We start from the raw sequence: 27,184 nt of genomic DNA, 5'->3' as shown, positions 1-27,184 counted from the left end.
CTTTTTCCGTGTGTTTCCCTGAAAATAATTGCACACCTTAGAACATTCATCAGCCAATCACATTCAAGCATTCAACAGCCCCGTAGTATATAATGAAATAATATTTTCTGATGTAAGACATACTGCTACATTTACAATGAATTCTTGTCTAATGAAGAGTATTATTTCTAAAATACCATTGTTGGCTTAATTCATACATTGTTTCAAGGATTCACCACTATATATTATAGAGGCAAGAACATATTCCCTATTCCTCAACAGTCCAATTTAAGATTTTTAAATGTAAAATGTGTCTGTTTTTTCCAGATTCGCAAACAGCAGAAGGAGCATGCAGAGCTGATAGAGGAGTACAGGGTTAAACAGCAGCAACAAGGTGGCATGCAGCCTGCAATGATGCATGGAATGCCACCAATGCAGCCTCATGCTGGTATGATGCCAGTTGGGCCCCCAGTGAACCAACCTATGATGGGTCCCATGATGCCCATTCGTCTCCACCCTAGCCAACCAGATGCAGCTAATGTGAGCAACACAGCAGGTTGGCACCCTGGTGCACCTGTTCCCAGTGGAGGACCTCAGATGCCAGGAGTAATGCCCGCTCAAGTAGTGCAGGCACAGCCTCCGCAGCCGGCAGTGGCTAGGCCCGGTCAGGGGCAGGCGGGGGGCGTGAATTTCGACGATACCAACCCATTTAGTGAAGGCTTCCAGGAACGTGAGCGTAAGGAGCGACTACACGAGCAGCAGGAGAGGCAAAGGGTGCAGCTCATGAAGGAGGTGGAAAGGCAGCGGGTGAAACACTGCATGGAGCAACAGCAAGTCCCTAACTGCCAAGATGGCACCATGAGGGCCTTGTCCCAAATGCCTTTTTATAACCAGGAGCTACCGCAGGACTTCATACAGCCACCCAGAATGCAGCAGCAGATGCAAGGTCCACCATTTCCACAGCAGCAAGGCATGCAACCAGGGTTCGTTGGAGGACCATCCAGACCAATGATGGGTAACGGTCCATTCCCTCAGGAAATGGGACCGGGGTTTGTTTCAGAGAACCTAGCACCCCATGGGCCTAACTTTGTCCAAGCACAAGCTAGACCTCAGAGATATCCTGGGCCAAACATGATGCCTCAGAATCCAACTCAAGCGCATCAGTTTCCAATGGAGGGTCCCACGCCCTTGCCTCCAAACTTTCCAGGTCCCGGTCCGTCACTTATCCAGCTGTACTCCAACATCATTCCAGAGGAGAAGGGCAAGAAGAAAAGGAACCGCAAGAAGAAGAAAGATGATGATTGTGAGTCCCTGAGAGCTCCTTCCACACCTCACTCGGATCTGACAGCCCCGTTAACACCCTGCGTGTCAGATACATCATCCACACCGACAAGGAACCCAATGGTCTTCGGCGACCATGAGTTCTGCGAGATGTCCCAGCCTGGATCGTCTACACCAGGCTCCATGAGCAGCCAGCCCCACTCTGAGCTGGAGAGCCAGCTCTCTGAAGGCAACTGTGGTGGAGGGCCAGAGATGGCCATGACCCAACAGGAGATGCATGACAGGATCCTGTCCAACATCAAATTGGAGAAGGTGGAGGCGAGTGACTGCCACGGGCATAAGGGACTGGAGGTGGAAATGGGACTAGGCATGGTCAAGGTAGAGGGAGAGAGGGAAGGAATGCTGCCTCATCCTGCGAGCCAAAGTCCAGCCAACAGCTTCAAAGGAGATGCTGGGAATGAACTCCTCAAACACCTCCTGAAGAATAAGAGGACTCCACCTCCTGCACTGCCCCACCAGAGGTCTGAAGACCGTTTGAGGTCAGAGGAAGAGGGATCCACAGACTACAAAGCATTTCTGCGACAGAGCTCCATGGACAGCACTGGGGTGAGTGATTCAGGATGCATCATTTTCATTTTAATACATGTGTATTTATGAACTCTTTGTCTTAACGGTGTCATTTTTCCATCCCCACAGACATTTTCAGATTCAAACCACCCTGATTTCCCTGGACCATTACTTCCAGAGGACAAGAAGAAACAGAGGAACAAGAGGGCACCCAAGAATGGAGACAGACCCACTCCCCGCTGTAAAAAGCGGAAGAAAGAAGGGGACGAGAATCAAGCAGTGTATTCCTCTACTGAGCCAGTGATGACCCAGTTAAAACAGGTACGACGAAAAATCCTTTTTATTTTCAGTCTGTCACAGCCCTGTCAGTAGGGATCCCTTCATAAATACCAAACAAGAAATGTGTTCTTTTTGACTCACACTGCAGCTTATCATTTAGCATTATGAGCAATATTAATAAAGTGTTCATTTTTCAAGTCTCTCAATAATTTATTTTCAAGTTTTATTTATTCCATGGCAAAGTTGAATTTTACTCCAGTCTTCAGTCACATGATCTTTTATAAATCATAAATTGATTTTAATAATATATTAGAAAATGTAGGAATCAACATTAACTAAGATTAATAAATGCTTTAAAATTATTTTCATTGTTAGTTTGTCAACTAATGTAATTAACATAATGGAACCTTTTTGTAAAGTGTTTCTAAACCTTTCTAAATGTATCTTTTGAGGACGTTTATGTATTTTTACTGAGGAAAAAAGACTAAATGCTAATAAAGAAAGTGATTTTTGCTGTAGCAAATCCACTCAATGTTAGATATCATACACTTTTTGCATTGCTATAATAATTTCTTGAGTTACGGTGGTCTGGTATATATGTGGTTGTCGAAGCCACTTTGTCATGCACTATGAGAAAGAGTCTAGCATGTTCTGGTTTTAATCTCAGACATGATTACAGACAGGAGAGACTGTGCCATGTCAACTCATGTCTGGCGTATCATCACAATAGAAATCACAGTACAAAGGAGGATGGTGCTGTGAGGCATTATGAACGCTCATCACATGAAAGAAAGTCACTGGTATAGATAATGAGCTCTATGAATGAGGAATCTGGAATCGACACAGCAGTTTTAAAATCTCCTGACTGAAGTTTTCTCTATCAAAAAAGTTGCTCATTACATATGTGTTTTGTCAGCAATTTAACAATTCTTTTGTTTTTTGTCTTTTATTCATTAAATTGTTTTAAAGTGACAATAAAGACATTTAAAATAAGAAGAAGAAGAGATGTTTCTTGAGCAGCAAATCAGCATATTAGAATTATTTCTGAAGGATCATGTGACACTGAAGACTAATGATGCTGAAAATTCAGCTTTGCGTTGCAGGAATAAAATATATTTAAATAGAAAACTTTTTAAAATGTTTTAAATTGTAATGATATTTCACAGTACAGTTTTACTGTATTTTTGCTCAAAATAAATGCAGCCTTGGTGTTCATAAGAGACTTTTAAAAACATTTAAATATCGTATTGACGCCAAACGTTTCAACAGTAAAGTTATTTTTTCTGTATTTTTGAGAGGGCATCCATATTTGGTTCAATCTAACTATATACTAAATCAATCAAATCAATTTAATTCTGTTTTAATAACATTTTAATATCTTTTTTAATTAAAGTATATTCTGTCTTTTAATATAATAGTAAATATCATCACTGTGAAATTCAAATTTTTTCAAACGATTAAAGGGTCTTAGCATAAGATGTATCTCATACCTTTTGCTCATCACATGAGAAGTTGTCAGTTTTCTTAATAACATTCATATAGGACCTCATGAGTGCAGGTTTTTCTAAGCATGACCTTTATCTCACGTTTCCCTTGTGTCTCTCTTTGTGTCTCATTGTTTCACTGCACCAGCAGCTTTCTCTCTTGCCCCTAATGGAGCCTCTGGTGGGGGTGAACTTTGCCCATTTCGTGCCCTTTGGGGGCGGACAGCTGGACGGAGAGAGCCATCTCTCGGGCACATTTGGGAGCGCCTCATTGGACGGTGTCTCTGACTATTACTCCCAGCTGATTTACAAGGTAATTAAGAGCAGCTAATAAAACACTCCATGACTGTACATTTGCTGCTGAAGCTTTTTTATGACCTACTTCAAGTTGCGTGACATCAGCAGTAAACTCCACTTATTAGATTTCATGTATGAGATGTGCAGATGGTCACTCATATTTTTCTCTCTCTACAGCAGAATAATTTGAGTAACCCTCCCACACCTCCTGCCTCCCTGCCCCCGACTCCTCCTCCAGTGGTGCGCCAGAAGTTGCTCAATGGCTTTGCCACAACAGAGGAGCTTGCCAGCAAAGGTGGCGTAATTGTTGGCCATGATGGTGAACAAGTTATAGCAACAACCCAAAACATAGATAAAAATAAATGTATTATAATATTCATAATGACACCAATGTTTTTGTTTGAACAGTCACCAAAGGGCTGCTTTCTCGACCGCTGCAGTTTAAGGCTGAGGAGGAGCTGCTGGCTCGAGCTCTGGCTCAGGGGCCCAAAACTGTGAATGTGCCAGCCTCTCTTCCCACCCCGCCTCATAACAACCAGGAAGAGCTCAGGTCAGTAGCCAGATAACAAGAACTGGGATTACACTTCCGATTGATGTTTTTAACATTTCTGTTATATCAAAGTCTGACCTTCAAATGTGTATTTTCAGTAACAGAATAGTTATAATTGCAATTTTGCTAAGTTCTAGATGTATTAGCAGGGACCAGGGAGACTGGAGTAATGGCTAATGAAAATTCAGATTTCTTCAACTTTAAGAAATCATGCTGACCTCGTACTTTTTCATTTTGAATGATAGTGTACATAATTTTTTCCCTGTCAAGCACCCATATTTGATCCTAACTAAACAAAAACACCATATTTTTGAGAACATATTTTAATATCTTTATGCTAATAAATATTAGCATCACTATAAATGAATTTGTTTTGAATGTTATAAGATTTAGCATTAGGTGTGAAATGAGAGTGCAGTAGCATCACATGAGAAGTCGATTCCATAAAATAAAGGGTTGATTCCTCATTTAGGGTAAGTTTTCTGTCCTCTAGGATGAGTTTTATGGTGTTTAATTACTTTTTACTGTGTCTTTATTTTTCCTAAGTTTTGAGACTTTTGAAAGTTAAAATGTCTCTGTTTTTGGCTTATCTCCTACACAGGTTTTTAACTTCCCTCTATAATACATTTATAATGTTAAAACCAGAAGTTGTAATTGTACTGCCATACTTCAGAGTGAAGATCAGAATTTGTTTACATCATGATCTTAAAAGTCATGAAGATCGGTAAAAGTCAGTAACAATCAGTTTCCTTTTTTTTTTTCTTTTCTTTATAAATTCTAACTGAATTGACTGCTAGCTAACCTTCGTCCAAGGCCAAATCCAAGCCCAACGCTTTCTCCAAAAACTGAAAAATGTCATTACAATCACACAATTAAAAAAAAAAAAATTTACACCAAAATCCACTTGAAGGTTGATCAAGGCCTTGTTCAGCCTTTTATTCCAGAGCAAATGCTTTAACACCGATGAAACCCTTTTGAAGAAGTTTCATTATTTTGAAACTTTCAAAAGCGCCCCAATTAAAGAATCCCCATGGTATGTGCGTAAAGGTAATGGAAACAAAATAGCAGGTTGACAGAACTTTGAATGTGATTGTGTTTTAAATCTATTTTTCAGCATCTCAGTTAAAACGTCACAATGTATTTTTCTTATACACACAGGGGACAGGAGCACTGTGAAGACAGAGACACCCCAGACAGCTTTGTCCCGTCGTCTTCCCCAGAGAGTGTCGTTGGCATGGAGATCAGCCGCTATCCTGCTCTCTCATTGGTCAAGGAGGAGCCTCCTTCTCCAGCCCTGTCTCCAGTAATGCCAATGTTTCCTGTCTTTAGGGGCAAAGGTAATAAACTCTTTCCATTTTGTGCCTACACTTACATTATAAATGTTCTGTGCTCTGCTGGGTGACCACAGTGGATTTTTTTTTTTCTGTTTTTGTTTATTCCTCTTATTTTGTAGGCTCAGAGGTCAGGTTACGAGAGGTCAAGACAGAGCCTTCATCAGTGTTCTTCGGCTCTCCATTTGGATCAGTGGAAAACGGCTCCAACACTGGACTGGTGTCCATCGCCATCACACTGAAGCCAGCAGCTGCCGAGGTGAGAAACAGTGATGTTTACCAGAGAAATCCGTTTCTATCCAAATCACTTGATGCACCACTGCAGAATGTGTCTTGAATGACAGTACAAGAACATTACATCAAGTACAACAAAACATGGAAGAAGTACAGCCATTTCCCTGCTACAGAATGGGCAGATACACAAAATTTGACAGATAATTTAAATTCATATTACAAGCAGTCAGTTGAAATGGAGCGAGCAGAAGTAGTATAAATAACTAGATTATTACATTGTCTGAAGAAAATGTGAGTTGTTTCTGCCAATAAGAAAAACCTGCTGAACCCTAAGTATAAGCAATAAGAATAGTGATGCTTGCCTCAATAAACACAGCTACTACATTTCAAATAATGTATGATATAATATCTAAACCCCTCTTATTCTTCACTGTGGTCTTTCAGAACATCACTGATGTTGTTGCAGCCATTGCTGACCTGATCCGTGTGAAGATCCCCAGCAGCTATGAGGTCAGCAGCGGGCCGGGGGGAACTATGGGGGCCATCAAGACCTCGGTGGATCCACAGCGTCTGACCTCTGCACTTCACGAGCCGAATGGACTGCGGGCCACACAGCAAGCACCTCAGCACCTGCAGCTTCTGCACAACCATAACAAAAGTAGGAACACCTGCTTATCCATATTTTGTCACCATTAAATCACCATTAAAAACAGTGGTTTCAGGCCAAATATATGTCTTTGTCTACATAAAGATGTTCTCCGTGTTATCCTTGACATCGAATATGTATAATGCAACATAAAGGTGATTTAAAATTATTTTGGTTTTAGTATTTTAAGGAAAAAAAAAAAAAGTTGTGTTTATAAAGGAAAATTTTTTAAAAGTCGCTTATGCTCACCAAGGCTGCATTTAAATTCTGTAGAAACAGTAATATAGTGAAATACTATTACTAATTTAAATATTTGTTTTCTGTTTAAATACATATTTTAAAATGTAATTTATTTCTCTAATGCATAGCTTAACATCATTACTCTAGTCTACAGTGTCACATGATCCTTCTGAAATCATTTTTATATGAGCTGCTGCTCAAGAAACATTCCTTATTATTATCAACGTTGAAAACAGTTGTTCTGCTTAATATTTTTGTGGAAACCATGATTTTTTTAGCAGAATTTTAGCAGGATTCTTTGATGAATAGACTGTTTAAAAGAACAGCATTTATTTGGAATAGAAATCTTTGTAACATTATGAATGTGTTTACTGTCACTTTTGATCAAGTTAATGCATTCTTGATGAATATAATATTAATTTCTTTCAAAAACCTCACTGACCCCAAACTTTTAAATAGTGTATATATATATATATATATAGATCAAATAAAAAATCCAAATAAACATTTTATATTTATATATAATATATAAAACACTTTTGTTACATTATGTCTGACAATGATGGAACAATGAGTAAATGAATAACTGAATAAATAAATAAATAAATTTTATGGTGCATAATACATACATGGATACAGAATGTAACGGTAGAATTAACCTGATTGGTACACAGTTGCATTCAGCATGTTTACACAAATACAATTATAGGATAGCAATCAGGAATTGTTTATCCATCACTTGTTAACTGTGCAGTATTGTGTCTGTGTCTGTGTCTGCTGATGGAAAATCACTATTGATTTTGTGAACAATTGGAGAAGCTACTTGAACACAGTAGTGATCTTGGCCTGAACTCCATCCTATTGAAGTCTGCTCATCTGTGTCAGATACTCACTTAATGAATGTACTGAATCAGATTAAAAACTTCAATACAAGATTACACCGCGTTCATTGCAGGGAAATGACACAGCTCTCTATTATCATTGTGTAATTGCCGTTTTTGCGCTAATCAGAGCTGGTAGGAAGAACCTTTTCTGTTTATTGACAACTGTGGATCTCTTTCAGGTCTTGTTGGCGGTAGAGCGCAGAATAAGAAGATACAGCAAAGCCCAGGACCGAAGCAACAATGGTGTCAACACTGTAAAGTGGTTGTCCTGGGCAATGGCGTGAGGAAAATTGCCAAAGATGAGCAGGGCAAAGCACAGGTATGAATATGTTATTTTAGTTTTCCCTTAGTGAATGTAAAAGGGCATTTGAAACCCATTTTAGTTCTGAAATGTGACATATTTCCAAGTGAAATGTAGGGTGGGACTTTATTTTATTGAGTGGGAATTGATTGGATCGTTGTATCATGAACAGAAAACGAACATGCTAAGTATATTCTGTGTTTCGGGTGTGCGCCTAAATGGTTAAATACACACAAAAAAAAAAGCCAAAATGCCCGCCTTGGCCAGTATTCACATTAACAAAATTACTAATGTCTTAGGTTAACATAAACAGTTGGGAGAAAATAGGATTTGTGTCAGTATATTAGATCAGTGCGTTAGGTCTTAAAGTGACAGCAGCCTAAAAAACTTGCTGCTGTCTGTCATTAATGTTAATCAGACTACAAAAGAAAAAAGCATTTTTTTTTTGTAATTTTAATAAAAAATCTATGTATATTTCATTTGTACAATGTTGTATTTTACATTTGATTACTTTAAAGATTACTTTCAGATTACATTGTTTCGGTAGTATTTCTTACCTGAATACTACTGAATACTTGCTTGAAAAAGTATTGTTTATTTAATTTCTATCTTTGTACTGTTGTATTCATTTGTTCTGCTGCTTGTCATTTCTGTGTTCTGTTCTGTGTTTCTTTAGTTGTAGGGCCTGCTAGTTTTAACTGCTCAGTAACTTGCAAATTAGTCTTAAAAACCAACATTAAAAATACTCATCATGTGATCATGGATTGTAATCCTACCTGGAAATATTACAATATGATATTTTTGCCATATTGCCCACCCCTAGGATGCATAATTACATCAGCAGGAAAGTAATTTTTCAGAAGCGAAACAACTTGCATTATTACATGCAATTAAAGAAAGACAAGTCAAGCATTTTTAAACCCGATGTCCTCCTGGTTTCTCCCAGGAGTCTCAGTTATGTTCGGATGGTGGTTTGGTGTTCTGCAGTCATAGCTGTCTCATTCTGCACTCATCATCCTCTCAGTCCAGTGGGAACGCCGACACCGAGGTTTGTTTTCGCTGTCATAATCCATATGCAAACAGCATGGCTGATTTTATTTGACTGATGAATAAATTGCTCTTGATTACGCATGATGAATGTTGCACACATTTCATGTTTCTGTGTTGCGTTTCCAGGCATCTGTTGCTCTACTTCCTGAAAGTGCTTTGAAACAGAGTCCCTCTAAAGTCCAGCACCAGTACAGCAACAACATGTCCTCACTGGATGTCCACTGCCTGGCCCAACTCCAGCCCAAACCGTCCCCTTCCTCTATGAATCTTCACACGGCTTTCACCCCAGCTGAGGCGGCTCAAGCGATCAAGATAGAATCCAAACCTGAAAGCATATCGGAGAGCCATTTTAAAATGATGGTAAAGCTTAAACCACATTCCCAGAGCCACATGGAAGACAAACCATGGCATCACGGCAAAAGGTGGAAAGGCCTGTGCTGGCGAAAGTGGACGGTACACATCACGATGCCAAAAGTTGCCACCCAAACATCGGAGTCAGAAGTTGAGGAGCTTTTGCAGCAGCTCAACTCATCTCTGCGGCCGTGCTTAACCACCCTCGATCGGCGCCGCTGCTGTTTTTGCCAACAGATAGGCGATGGGATGACGGATGGCCCAGCCAGGCTGCTCAACCTGGACTTGGACACCTGGGTGCACCTCAACTGCGCCCTCTGGTCCTCCGAGGTCTATGAGACGCAAGCGGGGGCCCTGATCAATGTGGAATTGGCGCGTCAACGAGGGCAAACGGTGGTTTGTGTGTTCTGTCAGCGCTTGGGTGCCACCAGTGGCTGCCATCGGCTGCGCTGCCTCAACATCTACCACTTCACCTGTGCCCTGCAGGCCGGCTGTACGTTTTTCAAGGATAAGACAATGCTGTGCCACCAGCACCGGCCGCGAGGATCTGGCGCCGCCGCCGGGTTGCACTTAGAACAGCAGCTGCTCTGCTTCTCCGTGTTCCGCCGCGTGTTTGTGCAGCGCGATGAGCTACGACAGTTAGCGGCGGCCGTGCAGCAGCCTGAACGCGGCCATACTTTCAGAGTGGGCAGTTTGCTTTTCCATGCGATGGGTCATCTGCCACCTACCCTGCTGCCCACGTTTCATTCGTCCATAGCCATCTTTCCACCTGGCTACGAGGCGAGCCGGCTCTACTGGAGCATGCGGCACGGCCAGAAGCGCTGCCGGTACGTCTGCTCTGTGGAAGAGCATGAGGGGTGTCCTGAATTCAGCATCCGTGTCATTGAGCAGGGCTACGAGGATCTGGTGCTGACCGACACCACTGCTAAAGGTACAGTTGTCACAGTCTCTATTCGATTAATTATGTCACATATACTGATATAAAAGCTGACAGAGTTCCCACGGGTCAATAAAAAAGTCTTAAATTCAGTTTGATCAAATTTACAGTCTTGCAATTACAGAAATTGCAATACGGCCTAGTCAGATTATGAAACTTCAAATGGCTATGTTTTAATGAAAGGAAAAACATGGCACTGTTGCACATTCTACCGGCCCCCAGTTTCAGAGCAGTTTGCGGTCAGTGAATCTTGCGCATTGCCAATGCCAGTAGATTGCTGTTGATGAATTATGACAATGTTTACTTTGTGGCGTTTATATGTTGTAAGTGGTTGTAAGAGTGCATAATCTATCTCTATCACCTTTTCTATGAGCAGCTGAAAATAGTTAAACAGCGACATTTCAAAATAAATCAGGGTGTTTATCAGGCTTGTGTGTAATTACAATTCCTGCATTATGCATAAAGTATTTTTTTCTGGTTATTATTGCTATTTTGGTTGCTTAAACTGTATCTGGCATTTAATTCAACATAAACTAACTTTTCTCTGCTTTGCCCCCTCCCCAAAAAAAAAACTATAAACATTAAACACATTCAATATAGAGATTTTACTAGCACAGGCTTAAAAATATGCCTTTCTTTAAACACATTATTGTATATTGTTTGGCCTCTGATTCATATGTATTGATATATTGATAAATCAATAGATAAGATAAACCAATTTCATTATATGTTATATATTAAATAGAACATCTAAAATAGTATTTTAAATTTGCAGCTACCCTGTTTTGTTAATAAGATGTATTAAGTCTTTAATGAATGTGTGCCTCAGCTTAAGAATCTCAATACATGATTTATTTTGAGATTGTTTGGGATTATTCTGTGTGGACTGTGTGGAGTATTCTTAAAAACATCTTTAAAAGTCTTACATTTGAGCTCTGCAGATACCCTGAGCAAATATTTTTGTATTTTAGTATTATTTTGAAATGTATGATCGATCAGAACTATGATATGATAAACATTAAACATCTCTCATAAAATAACAAGTAAAAACCAGACAAACAGTAACAAGGCATAACATCATATTGAAACAGCAGCTTTAATCTTCAAAAAGGGTGTAAAAAAATAACTACAAACTTGCCTTTTGTCTCCAAACTAAGTGATGTTTTGGCCGCAATCTGCTGTCAATAGAGTTACTCTAAAATCCACTTTAAAAGAACAGAATCAAAGCGCTTTCAATTCTGAAATGAGTGTAAAAGGACTGTTCTCTGTGCATTCACATTGTAACTGAACATTAAAGTGGACTCAGATGCCTTTTTTTTGTGCACATATTTCAAATCACCCTGAGACCACCAAAAAAAAAAAATTTTATGAGCCCCATATACACTCTGAATGTGTAGTAGAGGGCAACACAATGTGCTGCCCCAAAATACCCACATGCATCCCATAAAACTATATCCCATAGTTTTTTGAGGTTCAATAATCACGCTATGCCATATCACAATTTAAATTTCAGTGTGATTGTGTAGCTCTCATTTAAAGCCAGATAATCTCAACAGTCCTACCTGCGACAGCGACATGATGTTTTTTTTATTTGTTTGTGTGCTCTAGGGGTCTGGGACAAGGTTCTTGGGCCCGTGGCTGAGAGGAGGGCTGAGACGGGCATGCTGAGACTCTTCCCCGTCTATCTGAAGGGAGAGGACCTGTTTGGGCTCACCATCTCAGCAGTTACCCGCATTACTGAATCGGTTAGTACGGTCAGCCTCAGTATCACTCACTGCATATTGTAAAGTGAGATGTCCAGTTACATGCAGTTTGTTACGATGAGCTAATTTTGTGATTTGTCACTCTATTGTAGCTGCCAGGTGTGGAGGCGTGCTCGAGGTATCGATTCCGTTATGGACGTAATCCCATGTTGGTGCTTCCACTGTCCATCAATCCATCTGGTTGCGCTCGTTCTGAGTTGCAGACGTACCCCCATCATGAGAGGTCAGTAGCTGCATTTTGTAAAAAGAGTGTTTCAGTATTGGGAAAAATTAAGGTACGGTCACATAAACAAAATTTCAGCAAAAATTGCATGTGCAAAAAACTGTTTCTGCGGGTCTTAACTCTTAATTTGCCCTTCTGAAGATTAAAAGTTCTTAAACTGTAGCAGAAAGTCTTAAAATTCATAAAGTCATGGCATTATTGCATGCACTGCAAAGAATAAATATATTTATCAGTATTTTTGTCTTGTTTTTTAGTTCAAAAGTCTAATCATCCTCAAATCAAATTACATTTAGTTGTGATGCAAAATGAAGATTGTTGAAGTTTTGTTTTATGAGAAATTGAACAAAATGGAGTTCATGCTTAAAACAAAAACAGGTATCTGTCAAAAGGGCCTGAAAACTTGTTTTCCCTTTGAATGAAGTTGATTTTTCTGACCCCTTTGACAGATCTTAAACTCACTTTATTTTGATCAGTTTTTCAGAACACGAGACTTCTTATCTTCTGTCATTTTGCTTCTCAATGTATCTTGATTTAAGAAACTTTAAAAATAAGACAAAAATATAGAGGAAGAACATCATGTTTCAGCAGTATACTCAGAAGGTACACTAAAAGATATTACCAAATTCTAGTGAAGCTATTTTTGTTTGTAAAATTAATTACAAATTAATGGAGATCTGTTGGAAGTTGTATTTTCAAAACGTTACATACAATTCCTTTTGTGCTCCCTGGACATTTACATTTAGAGAACACACTGACATATTGTTTTTCCTTTAATTTAATCCTTATATTTTCTTTAATTGGTCTTAAAATGGTCTTAAAAAGTCTTAAACTTACCTTCATAAAACCTGCAGGGTCCATTGTTGTTGTCAGTAGAGATGTTGGTCAATTTGCATGACCAGCTTGAATACAAGCGAAATCTGTGTGAGGAACGTAAGGACGAAAAAGGGCACGGGTGAAAGATTTCCTCATGCATGTATTATTTAATGGGTGACCTTTACTTTTTGAGTTGAGGAACAGAAATAATGTTTTCTTTCTGTGTTTCTGCCATCGCCTCCTTACAGGCTGAAGATCCTCTCCGTGTGGTCCAGAGCATCACATTGCATCCAGAACTCAACGGTGGCAGAGAGAGGATCTTCTCACAGCAAGCACTTTGTGCACTCGAAGTCATCTCAGTACCGCCGACTGACCAGCGACTGGAAGACAAATGTGTATCTGGCACACTCTCGCATCCAGGTGAGTCCATGCACACGAGCGCTTTGTGAAGAACACGTTTGATCATCTCACCCATCTGATGCACATTGGCAAAAGCTGACTGAAATTGCCAGATTCAATCAGACTGACTGAAAAGGAAAAGTTTTAAGGGATTCAGATTGGCCTTGAAATACTCAGTGTGCCTTGAGTAGTGACTACAGTTTCTGTCATTCCTCTAAGAGCGTCTTAATGAAATATGTCTCTTTTAAGCCTGTATTATTGGCATTCCTCCCTCTGGCACGGTTGTGCGGTCATCTAAAACGGTGGTTCTCAAACTGGGGTACGCGTACCCCTGGGGGTACGTGAGATGTCGGAGGTGGGTACGCAAACAAAATTCTGAGTTTTGGCATTCATTTAATTCTACCCCAACTTAAAGTAACATTAAAACCGAATATGTATTTCTGACAACCAAAATGCCGTTTCTAATGTAAAAATAGGAAAATGGGAGTGTCGTAAACGGTCAAATACATGATATTTAAACAGCTTACCTCATCTTTTGCGGTCAAAACTGACTGCATCCACACACGCAGCGTGCATGTGATAGGATGGCTGCTGAATATGCTGCTTTAGCAAATCGCTCTGCTGTCTTTAAAGTAGATCTTCACTTAAAGCATGAACAGCAAATATTGATACGGACTGAGATCGATTTAAAACTCTCTTCGATACAGACACACTCTGTGCGTGTTGTTTTCATGTTTAAGATACGAGCAAGAATGCAAATTTCCCTGAATATCCAAACGATGGCAAATGTGCCATTCATTTTTACAACAGTTCAACAAAAAAAAGATAATATTAAATGAACATTTTACATTTTAAATGTAGCCTACATTTTAAACAGAATATTGTCATGTTTGTTCTATTTTGCAACGAAATAATAGTTCCAACGAAATCCATATCATCTGGTGTGCGTCTCCAAGCAACATACAGCGGTGTTTCGTTAGTGAACGAATCTGCGGCTTTGAACGATTTGGAGAGTCAGTGATTATAATAACCCATTCATAACTACAGCATTTTGCTTCGTTACTGAATAAATTAATGACGCGACGCCTGGCTCATTAAGACAGTGACTTGCCGCCACCTACTGGCGGTTTTATTTTTAAATCTACAATTATCACTTCGATTTGCCATCATTTATTGCTTTATTTATTATATTAATAATACACTTAATGGAATGTTAAGAATATGACATAAAACATGACATACAATTAATAAGGATAGAAAATATTTGCCTCTATAAAAAAGGTAAAAAATGCACCTGTAAATCCATTTAAGGGGGCACAAATTGTCCTTTATTAGAAAAGGTGTGACTGCGGTCTAAGTGGAAGAGAGGGGGTACGCAGAAGAATGTTAAATGCCCCAGGGGGTACACCGCTGTAAAAAGTTTGAGAACCACTGATCTAAGAGCCACAGCTGATCCAGTGTCACTTCCAGTTCCCTGCCGAGCTTTTTGCATAAAAACAGCTAAATCACAGAGTCATATCTGATGTCTCATTCAGTCAGCTGTACAAACCTGTGTGTTAATTGAAGCAGGGTAGAATGCAATGTACATAGGTCAGTCTGGATCCAGGTCACATTTACCCCCACCAAAAAATATATATATATTTTGCATATGGAAATGAAGTGATTCTCATTAGAGTACCATTAATGTACTGTAAAAGATATGCATGGTACTGTAAAAGTGCTTTACTACAATATTTTTAAAAATAAATTGCCATGATGTATAAATGAATTCAAATTTTAAATCAATTTTAATTGTATTTTTTTCCACATTACAGTAATGACAATTGGACAGAAAATGTGAATAATAGTTATAAAAATAACGTCATGATGCAAAATAATCTTAATGACATGAAATAGGCTCAATTTTATCTACTATTTATAATAACCCATTCATAACTACAGCATTTTGCTTCGTTACTGAATAAATTAATGACGCGACGCCTGGCTCATTAAGACAGTGACTTGCCGCCACCTACTGGCGGTTTTATTTTTAAATCTACAATTATCACTTCGATTTGCCATCATTTATTGCTTTATTTATTATATTAATAATACACTTAATGGAATGTTAAGAATATGACATAAAACATGACATACAATTAATAAGGATAGAAAATATTTGCCTCTATAAAAAAGGTAAAAAATGCACCTGTAAATCCATTTAAGGGGGCACAAATTGTCCTTTATTAGAAAAGGTGTGACTGCGGTCTAAGTGGAAGAGAGGGGGTACGCAGAAGAATGTTAAATGCCCCAGGGGGTACACCGCTGTAAAAAGTTTGAGAACCACTGATCTAAGAGCCACAGCTGATCCAGTGTCACTTCCAGTTCCCTGCCGAGCTTTTTGCATAAAAACAGCTAAATCACAGAGTCATATCTGATGTCTCATTCAGTCAGCTGTACAAACCTGTGTGTTAATTGAAGCAGGGTAGAATGCAATGTACATAGGTCAGTCTGGATCCAGGTCACATTTACCCCCACCAAAAAATATATATATATTTTGCATATGGAAATGAAGTGATTCTCATTAGAGTACCATTAATGTACTGTAAAAGATATGCATGGTACTGTAAAAGTGCTTTACTACAATATTTTTAAAAATAAATTGCCATGATGTATAAATGAATTCAAATTTTAAATCAATTTTAATTGTATTTTTTTCCACATTACAGTAATGACAATTGGACAGAAAATGTGAATAATAGTTATAAAAATAACGTCATGATGCAAAATAATCTTAATGACATGAAATAGGCTCAATTTTATCTACTATATAGTTTGTCTACTATAAATATATATTTTTTTATTTTTTTTTACCACCCAGAGATGGTTCATAAAGTTTTAAATATGGATATTTTTCTTACACAAATGCATCTATTCACTTCATATACACCTAGGATGGATTGAGGGTGAGTAAATAATGAGGTAATTTTCATTTTTGGGTGAACTATCCCTTTAACAGATTTTCATGGGATTCATGTTTCTTCATGCTCAGGCAGAATTACAAGTCTTTGGGGACAATCATATTTTTGGGACAGATTAGTATCCAGAAGTGAGCTAAACCTGACAAAACCTCTTTATCATTTGTAAAAAATTATATAAAAATAAAGTTTCTAAAAATGCAGAAAGTTTTCTGTTATTGTTTGGATATATTGTTTAGAACTAGCTATATACAAAAACAATAGAATACAAAAAGTCTATGAAATGTCCCAAGTAAACGTGTGTGTATACCGATTATTCATATCTTGGGGACAATTTTGTACCCAGAACCTAGGTGCAAACCTGGCAAAACTTCCTTTTGGGGATGTCCTCGTTTGTATAAACAGTATAAAAATAAAAAAGTTTTTCAAGAAAAAAAAAAAAGGCAGAAAGTTTTCAGTTAGGGTTAGCTTATAGTATTTATATGTATGCTGTATATAGAACAGCGTAAGCCTATGGAATATGCCCATTGTGACTAAACATGAGTGTGTGTGTGAGCTCTAGCCTTGGGTGTGGAAGCATGTCTAATGTGTCTCATGTCTGCAGGGTCTTGGGCTGTTTGCAGCGCGTGACATTGAGAAGCAGACCATGGTGATTGAATACATGGGGGATATTCTGCGCGCTGAGGTGGCCATGAGGAAAGAGCTGCTGTACAAGGCTAAGGTAAAGCTCGCTCAACCACTGAGGGAATAGCGCTGGGAATAATGTTGCCTTGACTTCGAAATGCATTTGTATAAATCTGTGTGGATTTCTCCCACAGAACCGCCCAGCGTACATGTTCCGCGTCGACAGCGAGCGAGTTATCGATGCAACCCGGTCTGGAAGCCCTGCAAGGTAAGAAATGAACTTGGCTTCTCATATCAGCTTTCAAATGTGTACATTACTTATGGGAGCAAATAAAAAATACATACTGCCCCCAAACTTATGAATGGTAGTGTATTAGGACAAAACCCCCTACGTTCAATTTGAGTTCAATTTATTCCGTAGGTACATCAATCATTCATGCTCGCCGAACTGTGTGGCTGAGGTTGTGACGTTCGAGCGGGGCCACAAGATCATCATCAGTGCCGCCCGCAGGATTGAGAGGGGAGAAGAGGTAAGGAAGAGGGAATTCACTGAAAATTAACTGCACCCCTAAAAGTCTTTTATTTTTATGCACCTTAAATGAAATATGCACATCAAGTAATGATGCAAACATGCCCCAGAAATTAGCGTTGCGATGCACAGCACAGTATTGCAGGGCGGTTCTGCTAGATTGTGAAGGATGCAGCAGACCTCTGCAATCGGGCTTTAAATCAGTTATCAACAAATTGGACTGAACCATCTGAAACGGTTCATGGCTCAAGCCAGCACAGGTCTAAAAAGGCTCTGGATTACACAGGTAATAATGTTGTAAATAATGTTTCTTGCACAGACCGATTGTTTCGCTTCATAAGACCTCAAGTTATAAAAATAACGTCATGATGCAAAATAATCTTAATGACATGAAATAGGCTCAATTTTATCTACTATATAGTTTGTCTACTATAAATATATATAAATTTTTTTTTTTTTACCACCCAGAGATGGTTCATAAAGTTTTAAATATGGATATTTTTCTTACACAAATGCATCTATTCACTTCATATACACCTAGGATGGATTGAGGGTGAGTAAATAATGAGGTAATTTTCATTTTTGGGTGAACTATCCCTTTAACAGATTTTCATGGGATTCATGTTTCTTCATGCTCAGGCAGAATTACAAGTCTTTGGGGACAATCATATTTTTGGGACAGATTAGTATCCAGAAGTGAGCTAAACCTGACAAAACCTCTTTATCATTTGTAAAAAATTATATAAAAATAAAGTTTCTAAAAATGCAGAAAGTTTTCTGTTATTGTTTGGATATATTGTTTAGAACTAGCTATATACAAAAACAATAGAATACAAAAAGTCTATGAAATGTCCCAAGTAAACGTGTGTGTATACCGATTATTCATATCTTGGGGACAATTTTGTACCCAGAACCTAGGTGCAAACCTGGCAAAACTTCCTTTTGGGGATGTCCTCGTTTGTATAAACAGTATAAAAATAAAAAAGTTTTTCAAGAAAAAAAAAAAAGGCAGAAAGTTTTCAGTTAGGGTTAGCTTATAGTATTTATATGTATGCTGTATATAGAACAGCGTAAGCCTATGGAATATGCCCATTGTGACTAAACATGAGTGTGTGTGTGAGCTCTAGCCTTGGGTGTGGAAGCATGTCTAATGTGTCTCATGTCTGCAGGGTCTTGGGCTGTTTGCAGCGCGTGACATTGAGAAGCAGACCATGGTGATTGAATACATGGGGGATATTCTGCGCGCTGAGGTGGCCATGAGGAAAGAGCTGCTGTACAAGGCTAAGGTAAAGCTCGCTCAACCACTGAGGGAATAGCGCTGGGAATAATGTTGCCTTGACTTCGAAATGCATTTGTATAAATCTGTGTGGATTTCTCCCACAGAACCGCCCAGCGTACATGTTCCGCGTCGACAGCGAGCGAGTTATCGATGCAACCCGGTCTGGAAGCCCTGCAAGGTAAGAAATGAACTTGGCTTCTCATATCAGCTTTCAAATGTGTACATTACTTATGGGAGCAAATAAAAAATACATACTGCCCCCAAACTTATGAATGGTAGTGTATTAGGACAAAACCCCCTACGTTCAATTTGAGTTCAATTTATTCCGTAGGTACATCAATCATTCATGCTCGCCGAACTGTGTGGCTGAGGTTGTGACGTTCGAGCGGGGCCACAAGATCATCATCAGTGCCGCCCGCAGGATTGAGAGGGGAGAAGAGGTAAGGAAGAGGGAATTCACTGAAAATTAACTGCACCCCTAAAAGTCTTTTATTTTTATGCACCTTAAATGAAATATGCACATCAAGTAATGATGCAAACATGCCCCAGAAATTAGCGTTGCGATGCACAGCACAGTATTGCAGGGCGGTTCTGCTAGATTGTGAAGGATGCAGCAGACCTCTGCAATCGGGCTTTAAATCAGTTATCAACAAATTGGACTGAACCATCTGAAACGGTTCATGGCTCAAGCCAGCACAGGTCTAAAAAGGCTCTGGATTACACAGGTAATAATGTTGTAAATAATGTTTCTTGCACAGACCGATTGTTTCGCTTCATAAGACCTCAATATATCATCAGGGGCAATGGGTATTATTTTTGTCTTGCCTGTATATGCTTTTTTGTCTCTCTCAAAGTGACGGTAGCTGCTGACTTGCATTTTATGAATCACAAAGGACCACAGTTTCAGCTAAAACACTTCTTTACTGTTCTTCTGAATTCATCTCCCTTTTAAAGCAACTTTGTGTATTTTTGCAACTTCTGAGCATTTGTTGCTATTGTAAAGCAGTCTGCCTTTTCGCGGAGTTTCCTACCTGCTCACCAAACTTCCAAACTCCCAGAACAGATGTTTGAGAAAGAGACCACGTACCATCAGAATGATTTTGAAATGAATACAGTTGCTATCAAGTTGATTTTTAAAACAGTATTTTAATTACACTGTTAAATGTCAGTACCGGCCTTCTTACTGTACATACTGTTCTGTGACCGTTCAGCATCATTCTGATCCAGACACCTCAAAAGGGCCCTTTAACTCTTTCCCTGCCAGCGTTTTTTTTAAAAGTTGCCAGCCACCACCAAAATTTTTTATGATTTTCACTAAAATTTCATGGCCCCCCAGAATATTTGTTTTATGAATATCAAAACGTTTAAAAGTAGTTAAAAGTTTCTGTTTTATTCTAGCTTCAAGCATTATTGTTTTATCAACACTTAAATGCAGGTAAGTTTTATTTTTTTTAAAAAGCAACACCCCCAAAGCTTCACAGTCCTTTGCCACTTCCTGGATTGACATTTCACTCGGTAACATTAGGCATAACATTTCAAAGCTTGCACAGTCCTTTACCACTTCCTGGATCGACATTTCACTCGGTAACATTAGGCATTTTTGATTTATATGCTGTTTATTGTTGATGATCGCATTGTTTTTCATATGCATATGCATACATACGAGATCGCTGCTTTCTGCGTCTTCCTCGCATGTGTTTTTGATCGGCACATTCTAGACTCATTCAGGAGATGCGTAATAGCGCCCCGAGCGTATAACAGCGATGAATATTTAGGTTGAAGTGTTCTGGAACAGTGTTGTAAATACAACATATAACCACTGATTTCTAGTCATGTCCTCTTTTGGAAGACCAAACAAAGTAGTTTCGCTTTCACAACAAAACACACGGCGGGCTAGAGTGAGCAGAGGCGGCGGACTTGAGAACGGCGTTTTGGGCGGCGTTATGCAAATCTTCCCACATAGTGACGTAGGTATGTGGGGGCGTGTTTCAACGAACCGTCTTAGGTAGGCGTGGTTGACTCTTAACTTTTATAAAGAATATCTCTTTGGATTTGAGACTTTAGTCTTTGCAACTTTACAGATCTTCTTTATGCACCAAGAGCTTGTAACACTCCAAAGAGAAAGGAAAAATTTTAATCGCATCATATGACCCCTTTAAAAAGCACTTTAAAGTACTCTCGACTACATCGCATAATGCTCTTCTTGATCATGTGATGAAATGCTGAATAAGGGCAGAGTTTTGTAATGTCTGCTCTCATAAGAACTATCCACAGTGCTTCTGATTTGATATTTGAACTTCCTTTTTTGTTGCAGCTCTGCTACGATTACAAGCTCATCCCAGTTGCAGATCAGAGCAAGATCCCATGTCACTGTGGAGCTGCCAACTGCCGCAAGTGGATAAACTAAACAGGAGTGACAACAACAACTCTGAGGTGCCAATTTACCAGAGGGGACGTGCAAAGAAGAAACAGCCAATCCTGGAAGTTGTTGATCTTTTTTTTTTTTTTTTAAATGTGCAAGACTAAGAGGAAAACGCAACGCGAGAATTCAGCATTGTGTGAGCCATTCTTATCATTTCTTGACTTGAAAGGAAAATGTTCCGTTATGTGCATTCATTGTTTAGTGTAAGAAAATAAAGGTGTTTTGTATTTATTACTGTGTGAGTGAATGAATGGGCCTATTTTTAAAAGCGGTTTTATGCCGATCAAAAGGAAGCCCGACTGCGATTCTTGCATGCAGTTTGAGATTCTGTTACATCTGTAAATACCGTGTAAATATAGAGAAATATTGGAATGATTGACCAAATACTACCTTATTCATATTGATGTTCAGATATTTTAGGTGTGCCTTTTTGTTTTGCTTTTTCTCCTTTCTTTTCTTCTTCGGAATTATTTAACAAAGACACATCATGATACCACGTGTACACGTGTAATTACGAAACTGTACAGAATTACAAAGGGGATTTCACAAGAAAAGTATTTTCTCTGTGCTTAGGATGTGGTATTTGTAGTGACTTTGTGGTTTATACATTATTGCTGACTGTTTGGTTGGTTTTCATTTCATTTTATTCAATTATATTTTATGGATAGCAGCGACACGGAATTCAAAAGTGACATTCTAGTAAATCAGGTGGGATTGTAGGTGTAGGGATAACTGTGAAATGAACTTTAAACCTCACAAACTGATTATGAGATCACAAGCGTAAACTGAACGGGCACAAGTAGATCACACTCATTTTTTATAAAGGCTGTCGTATGGATTTTATAAACATGCAACGTTGTGCAAGAACGAGAAGTTGTTCGATTGAGAAGCTTGCTTGTTGGAGACGGTATGAGCAGGTATCGGTGAGAAAGAAGTGTCAGCGTAACTCTGAAAATGATGTACATATGAAAAGCATATGCTTGTATTAGTTTTATCGATTGAAGTGAAGCATCTGTAAAGAGAGCACTATTCATTTTGTAGCCAAAAAACTCTTTTTCCCATTTCATAATGCCTTGTTGTTTCAATATGGGAGTTTCTGTGTGCACAATTTCACGTTGAAAAATGGACAGTTTAGACTTTGTATTGTACTGGGCATGAATTTTTTCAAAAGAGTCAGTTGTATATATTTTTTCTCAATGAACAGCTGTAAGAAAATTGTTTCATGGATATTTTCCTCGTCTTGTATAATACATCAATTTCCTAGTGTTTTTTTCTTCGTTTCTTTTGCTCTGTATAGTAGTCTAAATTGTTTTGGAAACTGATGCTTTTTTGAAGTACACAGAGCGATATAGGGTTTGGTATTTGAGGAATTGAATTTACATTTACAAAAATAATAAAATATTTTACATCATTAACAACTTATTTTTCTTCTGGTAATGTGTTCCTTTTTTTTTTATTATACTTGAAGAAACGACTTAACTTTACAAATATTTCACTGTTGTTTCAGAATATTTTGAAAAATTATTTAAATTTCATATTCCATCAAGTTTATATGTGATGCTTTGTTTTATTCTGTTCTCTAAAGACATTTTCACACCTAAATGACAAATTAAAAACATTTTTAAACAATACTATTTTACATTTGAAATAGTTCACCCTGGGTTATTCTAAACCTGGGTAAACAGAATCCTGGGTTATCTTGTGTCATGTTTCACACTTTTCATAATTTACCCGGGGTTAACAGTTAATTCTGGATATTCATTAAATGACGTTTAACACTTTACATTCCCCACGTTAACCCTGGGTTAATGTTCTTATTTGCATATTTTTGCGGTGTCAGTGTCATTGATTGTGACCTGTATACATAATGGCTGTGGCATTGCGCATCCTTTTATTGCAGACCGTACGATCAACAATTTCCTGAAGGTACTTTTAGGCTTATAAAGGTAAGAATGAAACGTCTCCAAATACAGTGTTTTATTTTGCAGCATTTTCTTTTGTTTATTCCCTCTGTCACCATGGACATTCCTGCAGTCCAGTTATTGTGCCTGGAGCAGAGGGACTGCTCCCTGGAAATCCACACCAGGGACTTCATCGAACTGGCGACCCTGACACACTACCCAGACCGCTCGCTCTTTGGGTCCCGAGCAAAACTGCCAGGGAGCGGTCCTCAACAAGATTTCGCCACATGTTTGGAGTGGGTGCTGGTAAACAACAACTCTGCATTCACCATCGGCCTCTCTGAGCCTACCATCACCCCTCTTCCTAACCCAGCACCCAGTCAGCCAAAACCCAGACAGATGGAGCAGCCTGGTTCCACCGCAGACACAGAGCCTGCGCCTGCTGCCGAGAAAGAGCCAGCGAGCCCTGCTGAGCCGTGTTCCGCCCCAGAGCCTGAGCCCAAGCAGGTGCATCAGTCGGCAACAATGCCCGTCGCCGAGGGAGTACTTGTATAGTTTGAGGGCATGGATGGAATGCTCAGCCCTGAATCTCCTACGTCTCCTATTCCCACCCCGCCTCCCTCTCCCACCTCCTCCCCAAAAAAAAATCAGTTCCTCAGCCCTGCCTCCACTGGCTCTTGCCAGCCCCTCAGCTCACCCTCAGCGCCATCCAGGCACTCTGATTCACCTCGGGCCTTCCAATCACCAGCATCACCTTGGTGTAAGGATCCCCTGTCTCCATTTCCAGCCACAGAGCCCCAGACTCCACCTCAGTCCTCCGACCCATCGACTCCGCCTTGGCTCAATGGTTCCCTCAGCTCCACTGTGGCCCATCATCCCACCAGCTTCGCCAGGCTCCCTCATCCATCAGGCTCTGCCTTGGTCAACTGTTGACCTGCCTCCGCCTCAAGACTTCACTCCTCTGGCTTTGCCTTGTCCCTCTGGGTCCATCGGGCTCCTCCTTCCCTCCGGCTCCACTTTGGTGACCTGTCGCTCCGGCTCCGCCGTGGTCTTCCGAATCCCTGTTTCCACCTCGGCCCCTTGAGCCGTCTACTCCGCCTTAGCCCTCTGGACCTTCGGTGTCACCATGGCTCTGTGCCTCCTCAGCTCCGTCTGGGTCTCCATCAGAGCTGGCTTCATCGCAGGAGTTCGTACCCCTGGTCACATCTTCCAAGTTTCCACCATGGCTCCTCCCTGACTCCCTCTCTCCCTCTCTGTCTCCCTCTCAATCAACAGAAATCCAGTTGAAACACTTCTGCTGTACTGTTCAATCTGTATCTCATGTTTTTATAGGCACATATATTTAAACTACCGCTACATCCCACCAATATACAAAAGCCCTCCTGAGACTCTCAAAAGAAGGATTTGATGTCCCTGAAACTGCAGTCTAGGATGGGTTTTACAGCCAAGCAATTAGTAGTCAGTTGTTCCATTGTCAAAAAAGTAATCTTCCAATTTATCTACATTTTAAAACACCAGGCAATTAATTCACATCAGGTTGTCCCACCAATTTCATCTTGAGAGCTGACTGAACTGGAACAATGTGCTCCAGACAGAGCAGAAGAAAGGAAAACTGTTTGGCCACAGTGCCAGACATTATGTTAGATGAAAACCAAAACCTCTGACCAAACATGCCTCGTGCTGACTGTCAGTCATGATGAGAGCGTTTGGTTTCAGGCTGCGTTTCTGCCTCAAGACAGGCCATCTGACCATCAGTCAAACACAAATTACATGTTACATCAGCGTGTACAGTATTTGAGGAGAAACAGGTCTTATACCAATACGCTCGATTTCAGTTGAAGTTTAGCATGTGTAACTTGAGGATGTTGTCTCTGCAAATAATATAGGATGATACTTTTGCTTCCCTTATTTAAGACAAAGCCTCACTGGGTTACAATGTGGAATCTTTAACAAAAGGTGCCACCTGCTGGTAATACATTAAATGAAATCAATGAGTTTGAGAAATGAGAACATGATTGAAATTAGAGAATGAAATATAAAATATGCAGGAAATATATAACTGGGCATTTTAGTAACTCCCAAAAAACTGAACCGTTTTTATAAAGCTCCATGTATAAACAAATCACAATTATTATGTTTTATATTACATTACAACAGTCATTTATTACTAAAGAAGGGGTTTCAAGTATGACAAATTATAGTAATTTAAAATTAAATAATGCTGTTTTTGTGTCACAGAATGTAGTTTTTTTAGAAACTAAGTTTTTTTTAGAATGTACCCTCTGCGGGGTTAAAAAGCTCTCGGATTTCATAAAAAATATATTTTTTTAAAGATTTAATTTGTGTTCCGAAGATGAATGGTCTTACGGGTTTGGAAAGGCACATGGGTGAGTAATTAATGATAGAATTTTCATTTTTGGGTGAACTAACCATTTTAGAAACAATATATGATAAGAAATCATCAGAGTGATGAACAGTGGACTTATGTCTCATATTGTAATTACAGTTAAGAGTTAAGAAAAAATATCTGGCAATAACAAATCAAGGTAAAATCATATTTTCAAAAATTGTGTGTGAACACCTAAATCACTGCATCACTCTGACTTTAACCTGACATTCTTACAGTCGTTCACTGTGTGTGTGTGTGTGTGTGTGTGTGTCTGTGTGTGTGTGTGTGTGTGTGTGTGTGTGTGTGTGTGTGTGAGAGAGTGAACTACCTTATCTTTTGGCAAGGTATTTGGCCCTTGCAACAGGATCAGCGTTCACTTGTGCTCTGTGACAAGCCTCTTTATCTTTGCTTGAAAGTGGCATCAATTGGGGCAAAAGGGGCTCTATGTCATGTCGTATTAATGATAAAATATCAGACATTTAATGAATTGTATTTTACAGATGTAAATTGTAATCTTTGGTTAACATTTCTATTATCACTAAATTTTTGTTCAAATGTAGACACCCACTTCATTCTGCTACATTATTAAATCATGTATGTATATATTATATTATATGATATTGATATTATATGTCGCTTAAAATTTTAAGTGAATGGAATAGAAATATGCATTAAAGCTAAACATTTCAAAAACACTAATGCTGTGCAACATAATTATTTTATCCTAGACTTACAGAGAGCTTTAATAATACAGTTGTGGATAAAGCACCACTTTCTCAAAAAAATATAACATTGAATACTTGAAAATAGTTCCAAATAGTAGGTTAGTTTATATTAAATCTTTAATCAGCATCATAAACTAGTGATATTTGACTAAATTGGTCCCTAACAGAAAGGCTTGTAATAGGAGTCAAATGGTGTAACAGGTGGCACACAATTCCGCCAAATTAATTATAATATTCAGAACAATGGTGTTCCATTTATTTTTATTTACTATTAAATTTTTCTAATGTAAGATTAAGCCAAACTAGATATGGTGTTTTATTGAGAATTTCACCTTTTTAAGTCAAGATCAATTATTTGGTATGTTTTTACGGTTACACCACATTTACATTTTTGCAATCACCCCCCAAATATTCTCTCAAAATGAATTAAACCCAGAAATTTTAGACTGGGTCCTCAAAAAAGTGAATGCATGCAAATAATTAGCAAATGTATTTTGAAATTTTAGGCAATACAAGACCATAGATATGGACACAACTCACCAACAGTAGTTACAGGCAACATGAGGGCTATTATTACACTAGACTAAATGACTAAACAAAGAACACCTGTGAACAATCAAGACAATGACCCAATCACAAAACAACTAAGAACCACATGACCAAATTAACCAATGAGAACAAGACACATGAACAAGACAACCAATAGCGGGATAACATGAGGAGCAAGGAAAGCACATGACAAACAGGAA

The 27,184-nt window shown here is 39.0% G+C and overlaps 1 protein-coding gene across 1 annotated transcript in view; it reads left to right on the top strand.

The window, feature by feature from the left end:
* The window catches only part of kmt2cb (lysine (K)-specific methyltransferase 2Cb), a 132,141-nt gene extending 110,536 nt beyond the window's left edge, over nucleotides 1-21,605 (top strand). The window contains exons 43-60 of the mRNA XM_016464556.1: nucleotides 307-1,866; nucleotides 1,957-2,148; nucleotides 3,739-3,903; nucleotides 4,065-4,206; nucleotides 4,296-4,437; nucleotides 5,596-5,774; nucleotides 5,891-6,027; nucleotides 6,447-6,660; nucleotides 7,952-8,091; nucleotides 9,020-9,121; nucleotides 9,250-10,405; nucleotides 12,020-12,156; nucleotides 12,267-12,397; nucleotides 13,459-13,630; nucleotides 17,171-17,287; nucleotides 17,385-17,458; nucleotides 17,612-17,720; nucleotides 21,313-21,605. Of these exons, the coding sequence (XP_016320042.1) occupies nucleotides 307-1,866; nucleotides 1,957-2,148; nucleotides 3,739-3,903; nucleotides 4,065-4,206; nucleotides 4,296-4,437; nucleotides 5,596-5,774; nucleotides 5,891-6,027; nucleotides 6,447-6,660; nucleotides 7,952-8,091; nucleotides 9,020-9,121; nucleotides 9,250-10,405; nucleotides 12,020-12,156; nucleotides 12,267-12,397; nucleotides 13,459-13,630; nucleotides 17,171-17,287; nucleotides 17,385-17,458; nucleotides 17,612-17,720; nucleotides 21,313-21,405 (4,962 nt within the window). The 3' untranslated portion in view covers nucleotides 21,406-21,605. The remainder of the gene's footprint in view (nucleotides 1-306; nucleotides 1,867-1,956; nucleotides 2,149-3,738; nucleotides 3,904-4,064; nucleotides 4,207-4,295; nucleotides 4,438-5,595; nucleotides 5,775-5,890; nucleotides 6,028-6,446; nucleotides 6,661-7,951; nucleotides 8,092-9,019; nucleotides 9,122-9,249; nucleotides 10,406-12,019; nucleotides 12,157-12,266; nucleotides 12,398-13,458; nucleotides 13,631-17,170; nucleotides 17,288-17,384; nucleotides 17,459-17,611; nucleotides 17,721-21,312) is intronic.
* The last annotated feature ends 5,579 nt before the right edge of the window (nucleotides 21,606-27,184 follow it).

Source organism: Sinocyclocheilus anshuiensis, unplaced genomic scaffold (genome assembly GCF_001515605.1).
Source record: "Sinocyclocheilus anshuiensis isolate Anshui unplaced genomic scaffold, SAMN03320099.WGS_v1.1 scaffold524, whole genome shotgun sequence".
In the NCBI taxonomy this organism is placed as follows: Eukaryota; Metazoa; Chordata; class Actinopteri; order Cypriniformes; family Cyprinidae; genus Sinocyclocheilus; species Sinocyclocheilus anshuiensis.
This window is presented reverse-complemented; position numbering and strand designations above follow the sequence as displayed.